This window comes from Apodemus sylvaticus, chromosome 2 (genome assembly GCF_947179515.1).
Source record: "Apodemus sylvaticus chromosome 2, mApoSyl1.1, whole genome shotgun sequence".
Lineage (NCBI taxonomy): Eukaryota > Metazoa > Chordata > Mammalia > Rodentia > Muridae > Apodemus > Apodemus sylvaticus.
The window spans coordinates 81,806,162-81,820,159 of NC_067473.1; the positions used below are offsets into that span (position 1 = coordinate 81,806,162).

The window sequence follows — 13,998 nt, forward strand, 5'->3', positions numbered from 1 at the left end:
TTTACTATGATCAACCTAATGATGGTTTCTCTTTTTTCTTTAGCCTCTTTATGGCTTACTTCAAGCAAAACTTCAACTCATTACACATGCATATTTTGAAGAGAAAGATTTTTCCCAAATTTCCATTCTAAAGGTAACCAATTTTCATACTGATGTATTTAGCAAATGGTAGCTTAATGAATCAAATAGCTCTGTGGCAGTACTATGAAGGATAGTCCTGATAGTTTAAGAAAAGCATTGCATGAAAGTCCATTTGCTTGGGCCTGAGATGGTTCAATGCTTCAGAGCTCTTACAGAGGACCCAGCTTTGGCTTCTAGCGTCCACATTGGATTGCTCACATCCACCTAGATCCCTGATCTGACGTCTTTCTTCTTCTCTGACTTCTTCAAACACACACGTGCTTGTTGATAAAACATTTTTAAGATAAGTCATTTTTCGGGGCTGGAGAGATGGCTCAGTGGTTAAGAGCACTGACTGCTCTTCCAAAGGTCTTGAGTTCAAATCCCAGCAATCACATGGTGGCTCACAACCATCTGTAATGAGATCCGACTCCCTCTTCTGGAGTGTCTGAAGACAGCTACGGTATACTCACATATAATAAATCAGTCTTTAAAAAAAAGATAAGTCATTTTTCAAATATATAATAAAATAAATATTTAAAATATATCTGCCTTAAACATTGAAGTGCTAGTAGATTTACCCAAGTGCTAAATTTAACTGTCTTTGACGAGGCAGTGACTGTAAACAACTATTATCAGTGTCTCTTAGGAGGAATAGTGCTTTGCTATGGCATGTGTCTATAAATTTGAGGCTAGTTTCTAGTTCCTGGTATTTTATTGAAAAAAGATGACATCTTTCTTAAGACTGGCATCAGTATACAGTTCTCTATCTGTCCTGGGCATTGGTGAGAGTTGGGGCAGTTAGGAATTTAGTGAGGAGACAGAGGGAAGGTAATTTATATTACTGTTAAAGCTCTGAAAAGGAGGAGAAAGAGAGAGAGACAGAGAGAGAATATCCTGAGTAGCGTTTTGTTCTTTTTGCTCAGATACTATCATGTTATTGTTGATATTTACAAGAAAAGGAATGAGTTGAGTGCTGAAAACTAGCAGGATTCAGAGACCGTGGTTGCTTATTTTATTTAGTAGGTGGCAGAATAACCTACACAGACCTTTTCTGGTCATTGTATTTCTAGGAGCTTAGTGGCTAAAGTGACAGTATAAAGTTCTAAACTCGGTCTGCATTCCACAGGAGCTCTATGAACATATGAACAGTTCCTTGGGAGGGGCCTCATTAGAAGGATCACAGGTGTATCTTGGTAAGTAACTTGTAGGTCAAGCTATATCCTCAAAAATTTTATGTTTTTAAACTGAGTTGTATGTAACTATTGATGAGCAGAATTGTTATGCATATGTACAGCCATTGAATATTACACAACTAATAAATATTCACACAATCTTTGTATGGGTTCTAAGTTCTTAAGTTTGCCTCTTCCTTAAATACCCAGCATTCATACTGAGATGGGTCATTATTTTATACTGGTGGTTTATACAGAGGCAAGTTTCAGCTTTTTAGAATAGTACTAGACTTCTTTCCATTAATGCTGATCAGCTCAGTTCCAATAGAATGGGCATAGGGGCTGCTTAGCTCTTGGCTGAGATTCTTCAGCTTGTGGGGTTTGTTAATGTGCACTATTGACAGCTCAAAAAAAAAAAAATGCATTGTCAGCCCAGGTAGTCAGTACATATTCTTTTGTGATAAAGAGTTGTAATGATATGGTGATTTGTGTTTCCTCAGTTTGCATTTCAGTGTGCAATAGCCAAGTTGTGGTTTACTAGTGCAGTCTTAGAAGTCAGCTGAATAGTCCTGTTCTGAGACTGTATTTATACATTGTTTTCTTTTTACTATGGTGTTAGAGATATGTGATTGGAAAACATTGTGATTCAGAAATAGTAGTATATGTAATGTAGTGACCAGAGTTCATATTTAAAAGACTGGCTGCCATTATGGTGTAAGCTTTATGATTTTTAAATTTATGTGGTTTATGTGTGTAGAATAGAAGTGTTAGACCCAGTGTCTAAAACAGTATCCACTAATATATAGACATAACTGTATCATGTCTCAGTTCATAAAATTTGAAAGCCACATTTGAAGTGCTCAGTGACCACATGGCTAATGACAGGGAATATTTTAAACATCTTCATCCTTGGGGATGAAGTTAGACAGTACTCTTTCTAAATATATATATTTCACCAAATATTACATAAATGTTTGCATATTTACATATTCTTTTTTGCTTCTTTAGCTACTCTCTTTCACATTTAGCTCTCCTGTTTACATTGTAGGTCTGTCTCCTCGAGATCTTGTCCTTCATTTTCGACACAAGGTGTGATAGATATCCTTCAACTTGCAATGTACTAAAATGGGAGAGGCTGTGCTTGTGTTCCTTTTCCTGCGAACTCAGTGGGCAGCATCACAATCAGCTGGTGGCATAATTGTGGTTTTGCTCTTCTAAGACAGCTTCTTAACTATACAAGGCTGGAGGCGGCAGGAGTATTTGTGTGGTAAAAGTCTGGGAGTACCTCTTGCTCAATAGAATTGGCTTTTGATTTCTTTATTCTTCAGTCTTCAATTTTACTTAGTATGGGTAGAAACAAAGGTGTTTCTCTGAAAATGGAATATTTTTCTACATGAATTACTCTTTCTTTTGTTGTGGTTTTGGTGTCAGAGATTATGGTCCTTATTGTCAAAACATAAGTTGCCAAGGACACACACACATAGTCACTTATTTACCAAACTTTTATTGACTCTCCATGTAAATGCATGTATCCCAGACTAGCCTTGAACTCACTGTGTAGCTAAGGATTTACCCTGAATTTGTGACTCTCCTGCCTCTCCCTCCCAGTGCTGAGGTTACAAGTGTGCAGCATCATGCCTAACGTACATGTTTCTGGGACTCTGAACCAGGCTCTCCTGCACGGTAGGCAAGCACATTACCAACTGAGCCATTCCCCAGCCTCAAATCTCTGCCTCTTCAGAAACTTGAAATTTTTCAAGCAGAGATGACACTATTCCTTCAAAAAAAAAAAGGATTATTTCAATTAAAGATTAAATGATCACATTTTTAGAGGATATAGCTAATGTTTAACTTTTCAGTTCGAGTTAAGAGTTTCTCATGTATCTTAAGTAGTATAATTATTTAATATTTGAATAATTATATTTGAAAAAAGAAATAGCAAATTATTAATAGATCTGGGTTCTTGTTTTAAAATAGTATTTCTTTTTCTTTCTGCAGGTCTTGATCCTGTTTAAGCTAATTCTTCTTGAAAAGAAGGTGAGATACAGAAGGATGAAAGGAAGAACAGGGTTTTTTATTATTGGCATTTTTACATGCTTTGTAATGTGGGAATTAGTTTGTCTATCAAATGAAACACAAAATTCTTTTTTTACTGTCATACACATACAAATTTGTGTGTTCTTTTTGGAGACAGTTTGGTAGTATATTCAATTCTACTGTCGCCATAAGAAGCTTAAACTAACTTAAATAGAAAAGGAAATGTGTTTGTTCACTGAGAGAGACTTCAGGGTTGGTGGTTGACTTGGTGCTTCCAGAGTATCACAGTGTTGGGTTTTCTCTGTGTCCTACAGTCCAGCTAGTTTTACTCAGAGCTGATCTCCCTTGTCTACAATAAACTGTTAACAATAATTAGACTGTTTGCTTCCTCAGACATAATACTACTTCCCAAGCTATTAAATATGGATTTGTCCCATCAATTAGTTATCAAAAGTCTGCCTATACTAATTGGCTTAAACTTGGGTTCCAGACCACTGTGTACTTCAAGATGAGAGTGCCATGATCATTGTGGACCTCAGGTCTATGAACTAGGTCTAATAGCCTATGAACTAGCTTACCACTTTCTTTTATAGAAGTTTGTTGTTTTTAAGACTTACTTGTATTCGTGTGTATGTGTGTAGGTATGTGCATCTGCTTACAGATGGCTGTAGAAGCTGAAAATAGGACATCAGATACTGTACTTGTGGTTATAGGGTACCTAATGTGAGTGCTAGGAATTGAACTCAGGTCTTTTGCAACAGCTGTTCTTAACTATTGAGCCATGGTAAGAACTTTATTAGAAAACAGGCATATGTACTGTTTGCTTATTGTTTGTAGCTGTTTTCACCCTTTAGGAGCAGTTGAGTAGTTCTGAGACTATATGTCTCACAAAGCACATGTGTCTGACCCCTTATAGAAAAAGTTTGCTGAAATTGTGCTTTAGAATAATCAGAAGCTAACCCTGAAATACGACCAGTTTTATATCCTGTATTAACTGTATTCAGTGCAACTAAGGTAAAGGGGATGCTGAGGGCCCAGCCACGCTCATTACCTTAAGCCAGTTATTCCTTTGCCCCAGTAAGTCTCTCGATAGAGTTTTTTGTTTGTTTGTTTTGTTTTGTTTTGTTTTACAGTTAAAAAAAAAAAAGAAAAGAAAAAGAAAAGAAGCCCAGGCATAGTATTACAGGCTTGTAATCTCAGCCCTTAGAAGGCTAAAGCCAGAGAATTGTGGCAGGTTCCACTTTAGCCTTTGCATTTATTTCTCTGATCTCTCTGGCCTATCCCATCAATCTCTTAGTAATTTATCTTGTATAAAAAGTACAGACTTAAAGAATGGTAAGGAGATAATAAATGAAAATGTCTCTAATTAACTTTATAGATAAAATGTATAGACAGTTGTTCTTTTTCATCTTGGAACCAGTCGAGAATCCTATATTACATTTCTAGTTCTTGCTAATCTCAAATTACTCTATAACACACTGGTAGTACATCTAACTCCAAGTCAAATTGCACCACCATCACTTCATCTTTTGTTTATTCATTTTTTAAAGATCTATTTTACGTTTAACTGTGTGTGTGTGTGTATTTGTGTATATGAGTGCAGCTAGGCTCAGAATCCAGGAGATCTTTGGATCCTCTGGAACTGGAATTACAAGCATTTTTGGGCCACCTGATGTGGGTGCTGGGAACCTAACTCAGGTCTTCTGCTAAAGTAGTATACTTTTTTAACCATGAACTGTCCTCCCAGTCCTGCCACTTTTTCACATTTCTTCTTTAATTTCATGTCATTGGGACTTTTTACTTGATCTTTATCTGTATGGGTGTATGTGCACGTATATACAGGTCTGAGCACCCGTGCCTGCATGCTGAGGCTAGCAGAGGGTAATGGGTATTCTCGTCTATCAATCACCTATTCATTTTGAGTCAGGATCTCTTAACCTGGGACTTGTATTTCTTCAGATATACAGGAAACCAGCAAGCCTCAGCAATCAGCTAAGCTCTGCCCACCCTAGAGCTGCTATTTACAAGCTTGTTATATGGAGGCATTGGAACCTGAACTTCAATTCTCATGATTGGCACTTTTTAAAATTATGGAATGCTTCATGAATTTGCACGTCATCTTTGCAAGGGACCATTTCTTTGTTTAGTTCCAATTTTAGTATCTGTGGTGTTGAAGTAGGTGTGATTGGCACTTTTAAAGAGAATCTAGTCGAATATTACAGAATTAAATGTGTGATTGTTTTCTTGTGATTACTTTCACTTTAAACATTTTTAGTAAGATAATAGATCAATGATGATATGACCTCAGAATATGGCACAGCTATATGGTTCTTTTGGTTAAGTTGACAAACTACCTTAACCAATAATTTGTGGGACAATGAATCTAACATGTTGTGACTATTCTGTTGCTCAACAATCTACTATGGTCATTTGGTGTCTCTTGGCAGTATTTTTTAAGTTACATTTATTTATTAAAACCTTATTATAAAGAACTTGAAATTTTTTTTAAAAAAATCGTGAAATTAACTAGACCCAAAGTCTGTTAACTCAGTTGTGTCTCTGTGTGTGTATGTGTGTATATGTATGTATGTATTTGTGTCTGTGTGTGTGTGAGTGTTTGCATTCCCACAGTCACTAAAACATACATATAAAGTCAGAGGACAACTTTTGCAAGTAGTTTTTCTTCTTCTGCCATGTAGGACACAGAGATTAAACTGAGGTCATCCAGCTTGGTAGCACTTTTATCCTTTGAATTATCACCAGAACTCATTGACAAATTTTATCTGAATTATGGTGGGTGGTTGATTTTCATGGTTGTTGCTGTTGTTGTTTTAAATCATAACTCATGGGTTTTTGTTTTTTTGTGGGGAGGGTCCTCAAATCACCAATTGTTATATTTCTCTGTCATTTTTAGGGGTGTCATTTACAAATCTAGTTATTTTTCATGTAATATTTATTTATTTGTTTGTTTATTTATTGCTTTGTATCCTGATAACAACTTCTCCTTCTCTTACTTCAGTTTTTCCCGTGGATATCAGCCCACCATTCCATATTAGATTGCAGCAGGACTAGGTGCATCTTCTGTTGAGGCTATACAAGGCAGTCTAGTTAGGAAAAGGATCCAAGGGCAGGCCCCAGAGTTAGAGACAGCCCTGCTCTAGTTGTTAGGAATTCCACATGAAGACTAAGCTGTATATCTGTTCATGGACTTTTTAAAGTATTATTCTTATGCAAAGAATCCTCCCCTTATATATTACTTTGTGAATTTTCTAATTTAATTTTGTTTTAATCCACTTCAGGTTCTGTTTTACATTTCTCCAGTGAATAGATTGGTGGGTGCACTAATGACTGTGTTATCCCTTTTTCCAGGTAAGAGGATAGCCATTGCTACTTTTGCTTACTGTTATTGGAATTTTGAACTTTTAATAATAAAAGTATACAAAAAGTAAACTCATTAGGGTTAATAGTACCATTTTAATTTTCCTTTTGGCAATAGTTTTTGGTTTTTTTTCCCTTTAGCCTGGTTTTCTTTCCTTATTTTAATTTTAACATTGGGAAGGGGAGTGCTGTAAGCTATGGCATGCTGGTGGTCAGAGGACAACCTGTGAGAGTGTACCATCCATTGTGTGCTGTGGTATTCACCCTAGGTCATCAGACTTGGCTTGGCAACAAGCACCCGTACCCATCTTGCCAGCTCCCATCTTTTCTTTTTTTGTTTGTTTGTTTGTTTTGTTTTGTTTTGTTTTTTAAGATACAGTTTCTCTGTGTAGCCCTGGCTGTCAGAGCTCACTTTGTCGACCAGGCTAGCTTCAAACTCAGAGAGCTGCCTGCCTCTGACTCTTAAGGTCTGGGATTAATTTTTGTGCTATCACACCCAACTTTCCCAGCTTTTTCTTTTTTAATAGAAATTTCATTTTAAAAGATGCAAATATAGCTTTTGAAAAATTTTTATATGAAATTTTCACCAAAGTAGAAATTATAGTAGTTTCCACAGAAATTATACCTTCCATATTACTATAAGCTAAGTTGTTCTTCAATATTTTATATTTTAGGCATGATTGAGCATGGCCTCAGTGACTGTTCTCAGTATAGACCCCGAAAGAGTATGTCTGAAGATGCTGGACTTCAGGAAAGTAATCACTCTGCAGATGATTTTATTTCTGAGTCTACTTCTGACATCTTAAATACCAGCTTGGGAACTGTCACGAGAATCATGGCAGTAAACCATGGAGAAGATGCTGCTCCCCAGACGGAGAAGCCTTACTTCAAAGTAGAAAGTAACAACAACAAAGAACAAGAACCCAGTGATGCTGGCCGATATCTGGAGCTTCCACCTCGTCCATCTCCAGAGTCCTCAGAAAGTGACTGGGAAACGTTGGATCCTAGTGTCTTAGAGGATGCCAGCTTGAAAGAAAGGGAACAGATGGGGTCAGAGCAGACACACTTATTCCAAAAGGACTCTGTACCCTCAGACAGTCCTCCAATTACTGTACAGCCTCAAGCTAATACCAGGCAGGTGGTCCTGATACCAGGGCTCATTTCTGGTTTGGAAGAAGACCAATATGGCATGCCTCTGGCCATCTTTACAAAGGTAAAATGGAGTATCCTTTATTGAGGACATTAATTATAACTTTATGTGTTTGGACACATTTTTGGGTCTGAAAATTCTCCTTGAAAACCGGGAAATATATAATGAATAATGCTGTTAGATAAAAATGTTGGACTTTTAAAGAAAACCTGGACTTTTAAAGTATTTAAATATTTTAAAGACTAAAGAACTTTTAAAATTATTGTGTTTATATTGTGATTATTAATATGAGATCTTGGGGAATGAACAAGAAGGGAAAGGTTATGATTAATAAGTGATGTTTGTGTGAAGTTGAGAAGGGGTTAAATGAACCTTGACATACCTGGGAAGAGGAAATTTTAATTGAGAAAATGCCTCCGTAAGATTGGCTGTGGGGAAGTCTATAGGGCATTTTCTTGGTCAAATATTGATATGGGAGAGCTAGCCCCCTATGGTTGGTGCTGTCCCTGGGGTAGGGGTGGGGGGTTAGATAGTCTGAGAGCAAGCTGAGCAAGCCATGGGAAATAAGCCACTAGTAACATTCCTCCATGATTTCTGCTCTAATTTCATTTAGTGATGGATATGACCTGAGAGTTGTAAAGTGAAATAGACCCCTTCTTTTCCGATTTGCTTTTAGCTATGGTATATTGTCACAGCAGTAGAAACCCTAACTAAGAAAATATATATACATATGCTATGTGTATCTAGTGTCCTAGGAGTACTAGACAATTGGGGCCTACCATTAGTGTGCACCTAGACCCAGGTCCTTTGTAAAGCATCAGGTGCTGTTAGTGGTCGAGCCATCCTACCAACCCCAAATTGTAAAATTTCTTTAACTGCCATTATTTTCTGCATCTCTAAGGCCACTTTACCAGGAGGCAAATGGACTGAAGAAGAATTTTGGTTTTGAGGGTCAGGTTACTCAGAGTGATCTGAATCTTTTCAATAAACCATAATAGTTGTTAGATTTATGTACTTTATGCTAGTACTAAATATGTGATAGGCTTACCACTATTACTATGATAAATAAGTCATTTTTCCTCTTGGTTTCATTTTTTATTGTGTGTTGAATAAAACCCAGTGTGTTGCTTCATCACATTTCTAACTACAAATACTGATCCTTTGGGTCAGTAACCTTGGAAGATGAGATGTTCTAAAAACCAAATTGTCTTTAAGCTGTTTTCTCTTGGGATTGGGGTTCTTTTACTTATTATTACTACAACTACTACTACTACTATTATTATTATTATTATATAGTTTGTTTTTGTTTTTTTGAGACAGGGTTTCTCTGTATAGCCCTGGCTGTCCTGGAACTCACTCTGTAGACCAAGCTGGCCTCGAACTCAGAAATCCACCTGCCTCTGCCTCCCAAGTGCTGGGATTAAAGGCGGGCGCCACCACTGCCTGGCTACTTATTATTCTTTATCTTATATGTATAAAGTTTTACCTGTATGTATATGTGTGCATATAGTGCCTGCTCAGGTCAGAAGAGAGTGTCAGATCCCCTGGAGATCAGGTTGTGAGCTACTATGTAGGTGTAGCTAATAGCCTGTGCTCTGTTTTTGCTTTTATTTTGTTTTTAGAAGTGTGTGTGTGTGTGTGTGTGTGTGTGTGTGTGTGTGTGTGTGTGTCTGGCTGTCCTGGAACTCTATTTGTAAACGAAGCTGGCCTCTAATTCAGAGGTCCTCCTGCCTCTGCCTCCCAAGTGGTGGTATTAAAAGCATGTGCCACCACCTCCCAGCTTCACCCTGTACTCTTAACCTGTACTCTTAGCCAGTTCCCCAGCTCTTAGTGTTTGAACTTGGATGAGAATGATGTCATGTCAGCCTTACAGACCAGGTTTACTATATAAGCACTAGAGGGTACACCAGATTGTTAATTTGTATGACCTTCTTCTGAGAACTTATTTAAGAAATACACAGAAGGGGCTCAGTGGTTAAGAGCACTGACTGCTCTTCCAGAGGTCCTGAGTTCAATTCCCAGCAACCACATGGTGACTCACAAACATCTGTAATGAGATCTGGTACCCTCTTCTGGTGTGTCTGAAGACAGCAACAGTATACTCACATTTATATAAAATAAATCTTTTTTTAAAAAAAAAAGAAGTAACAGAATGGCTAAGGAAAGGATGAGTCTAGAAGCATCTATTCAGCAGAACAAGAGAAATAGAAAAAATTTGAAACAAATCATGCCTGTATACTCATGCTCTGCTGCTATGTAAATGAGTGGTAGAGGAATACTGAAAGGGGGATGGAGTGAGATAAATGAAAAAGAGAGACAGACTAGCATTTGGGGTGTTCAATTCCAATATTGAGGGCCTTCCTTCTGTTTCCTCCTGATTTAGTACTGGAGTTGGGCACACACCGGCATAGTTAAATGTTGGGGTGACTAGAAAGGACTTGGATCCTTTTCTGTTTAATTTCCTGTGTCAGCTTTCCTCTCCAGCCACAAGTCATTTAGTAAACATCTGTTGATATACCATACAAACTATGATTAAAAGTTACTTTATTTTAATTTCTATATGCCAGTTTAAAGCAAGGCATTTTAAATAGTGAAATTTAATTATCTCAGTCATGTATGGTGGCACAGGACTGGCCTAGCGCTTTGGTAGCTGAGGCATGAGGATCCTGAATTTAAAGCCAGCCCAAGATACATAGCAGGATCATATCTCAGAAAATAAAAAGTCATATAACTTCTCAACTTGTAACTGAATATTAGAACTTTTTAGTATTTGAATGAAAGGGAGATGAATAATATTCCATTATAGTCTATCCTACTTTTTATTAACTCACTCACCAGCTGATCATTGCATCCAACTTTTGGCTATTATGAATACTTCTGAGAATATTGATATGCAAATACCTCAATAATGTTTGCTTGTAATTTTTATTTTTGTAATTTGTATATTAGTGTATGTTTATCATACATGCTAATTGTTCTGTGTTTTTTGTCTTGTTCTATCAGTATATAGTGCCATTTCAAGTATGGATTTTGAGTTCTCTTAGATAAGTGGGAAACCAGGAGTAGGTTTGAATATGAAATCTGCATTTTTGGAAAAAGACCTATATTCATCTGTAATCATATTGTAGCACCTTCCAAAGATTTTAGCTAAATGAACGTCATGAAAAACATAATAACACCATAGTATAGCTAGTTTTAACAGTTGTATCAATATCCAATATTTCTACATGTTTCAGTAGTAAAAAAGTCCAAAGCACCTGTAATAAAATTCTCAGGTGGACTGAGGGTGTAGAGTGCATGACTAGCATACACCCAGCACTGGATTCAACCCCTGGAACCAAAAAGAAATGTCTCCTGATCCATCTCTTCTACCTATCTGCCTTCTCTAATAACTGGGACTGTTGCCAATATTGTATTTCTTTCTGGTGGTATTTTTTATAGCATAAGGAAATGCATAGATTTTCCCCTATTTACACAAATGATAGCAGTCTGTACCCATCTTTTTCTACCCCTTGATCACATTTACATTTCTGAGAATTGAACTTCATCACTTAATATAGTTTTAGAATGCTCCATTATATGGCTAGAAATGTATCTACTCTAGCTTTCATGAAGTTAGGAATCCTGTTTATGATAAAAAGTGCTATGTTAAATAATTTAAAAATATACTAACAGATGAGCAGGCATGTCTGTAGGATAAATTTAGGTAACGGGTGTGTGTGTGCGTTTTCAAGACAGGGTTCTTTGTAAGTAGCCCAGTTGAAATATTCAAAGGAAAATAGAAACTGTTGATAAAAATTCTGAAACTGATTAGGTTTTCAGTAAGTGTAATAATTTATGTACAACCTGAGGCTACAAACAGGATCAGAGATTCAACAGTTCTGTCCTGCCTTTATGCACAAATCATTACCACTGACCATACCCTTAACTCTGGGGATTGGGTTGGGTTGGGCTTGCTTTTGGTTGATTGGTTTACAGACTTAAATGCCTATTTAGGATTAGTGATTCAACTATAATTTTAAGGCAGTGCCTTTTCAAATAAAAGTTAAACAGATAATGCCAATGTAACTTTTGCTTTAATTTGTAGCAAATATTTTGACATATTTTTGCATTGTGTCTAACTGGATGTTTTTCTATTCTCACTGCACCTTGGTGGCTGTGTGAAGATGCATGCTTTAAAATTCTTAACTGCTTTCTATTAGACAACATACTTTTTATTGGATGTAATATGTTTAATTCCCTAAATTAAAAAAGAAAGTCAGACTTTAAATTGGACCAAGAATGAAGGGATTAAATAAGATGGCCTTGCAGAGGTTTGGCCATTTGTGAAGAAAATTAGCTAACCACTAACTGGACTTACTGAAGTAAAGGCAAGACATGGCTCTGTGAATATTCTTTTAATGAGTCAAAGATTAAATGGGCAGGCAGGAAGAATGGACATGTCTTTCATGAAAAGAGGAGTAGCTTTTTTTTTTCACGTTTCTGTTATTTTCTATTGCTCTTGTAATCCATAGGGCTATCTGTGTTTGCCTTACATGGCATTGCAGCAGCATCATCTCCTCTCTGATGTCACTGTTCGGGGATTTGTGGCTGGAGCTACTAACATCCTTTTTCGACAACAGAAGCACCTCAGTGATGCCATTGTGGAAGTACGTTTATATCTGAGTATATGAACTTGGCCTGCTGAGTCACTATTCCTTTCCTAAATAATGGTTACTATATATATTCCAGTCATTATATATATATTTGTTTGAGGTTTTGGTTGTGCTTTCTTTTGTTTTGTTTTTGAGACAGGGTCTCTACGTACCCCTGACTGTCATGGAACTTACTAGAACAGGCTAGCCTTGAACTCAAGGCATCCACCTGCCTCTTCTTCCCAAGTATTGGGATTAAAGGCATACCTCATTATGGCCACTTTATATATATTAACTGATCTCATTTTCCTAGCAGCCCTGTAAGATATGTACTATCTACATATTGCACATACATAGGCTGAGGAAAACAAGTTAAATGATTGTCCCATTATCAAACAGCGGATAAATGCTTGAGCAAGGATTCCAGCCTGAGCAAACCAGGTTTATTACGCTCTCATGGCCTTATTAAAATGTGGGATTTTTTTTTAAGAATAATTTAAACACATACCCTGCTTAATATGTTCCTGATGTTAAAGAACTTCAGAGCAGTTGTTCAATACTATATCAAAATATATGTTTTTTAATTATTCAAATGAAAAATATTGTTTTTTTAAATTTCACTAAGGTTTTTATAATTACTGACAGATTTGTTATTATCCGAAATATGTGAGGGAAAGACTTTATACCAGATAGGAGGGTACAGGTGGTACAGGTGGGAGAAGCAAAGTGCTTTAACATTCAGAAGTTGATTGATATATATTGGGGGTGAATTGACTTGTAGAGCAGTTGCTAAGTATGTGTAAGGGCCTAAGTTTTTTGTTGTTTTTTTTTTTTATTGATATATTTTTTATTTACATTTCAAATGATTTCCCCTTTTCTGGGTCCCCACTCCCCACAAGTTCCATAAGCCCTCTTCCCTCCCCCTGTTCCTCCATCTACCCCTTCCCACTTCCCTGTTCTGGAATTTCCCTATACTCTTGCACTGAGTCTTTCCAGAACCAGGGACCACTCCTCCATTCTTTTTGGACATAATCCAATCCATATGTGGATTATGTCTTGGGTACTCAAAGTTTCTAGGCTAATATCCACTTATCAGTGAGTGCATACCATGATTGATTTTTTGAGACTGGGTTACCTCACTTAGTATGATGTTCTCCAGCTCCATCCATTTGTCTAAGAATTTCATGAATTCATTGTTTCTAATGGCTGAATAAGTACTCTATTATGTAAATATACCACATTTTTTTTTATCCATTCCTCCCCTGAAGGACACCTGGGTTCTTTCCAGCTTCTGGCTACTACAAATAGGGCTGCTATGAACATAGTGGAGCATATGTCCTTATTGCATGCTGAAGAATCCTCTGGGTATATGCCCAGGAGTGATATAACAGAGTCCTCAGGAAGTGTCATGAAGGGCCTAAGTTTAATCACCAGCAGCTAAAGAGCAAAACAAAACCTTGCCAGTTAGGTAGGTAGGTAGTAGGTGTGTGTATGTGTGTGTGTG

General features: G+C 37.0%; 1 protein-coding gene across 2 annotated transcripts in view; it reads left to right on the forward strand.

Annotated features, from left to right (window-relative positions):
- The window catches only part of Avl9 (AVL9 cell migration associated), a 47,026-nt gene that overhangs the window by 13,324 nt on the left and 19,704 nt on the right, over positions 1 to 13,998 (forward strand). For both annotated transcript variants that reach the window (XM_052173787.1, XM_052173788.1), the window contains exons 5-11: positions 44 to 133; positions 1,250 to 1,316; positions 2,344 to 2,384; positions 3,294 to 3,332; positions 6,632 to 6,701; positions 7,385 to 7,923; positions 12,375 to 12,509. In XM_052173787.1, coding sequence (XP_052029747.1) covers positions 44 to 133; positions 1,250 to 1,316; positions 2,344 to 2,384; positions 3,294 to 3,332; positions 6,632 to 6,701; positions 7,385 to 7,923; positions 12,375 to 12,509 — 981 coding nt within the window. The remainder of the gene's footprint in view (positions 1 to 43; positions 134 to 1,249; positions 1,317 to 2,343; positions 2,385 to 3,293; positions 3,333 to 6,631; positions 6,702 to 7,384; positions 7,924 to 12,374; positions 12,510 to 13,998) is intronic.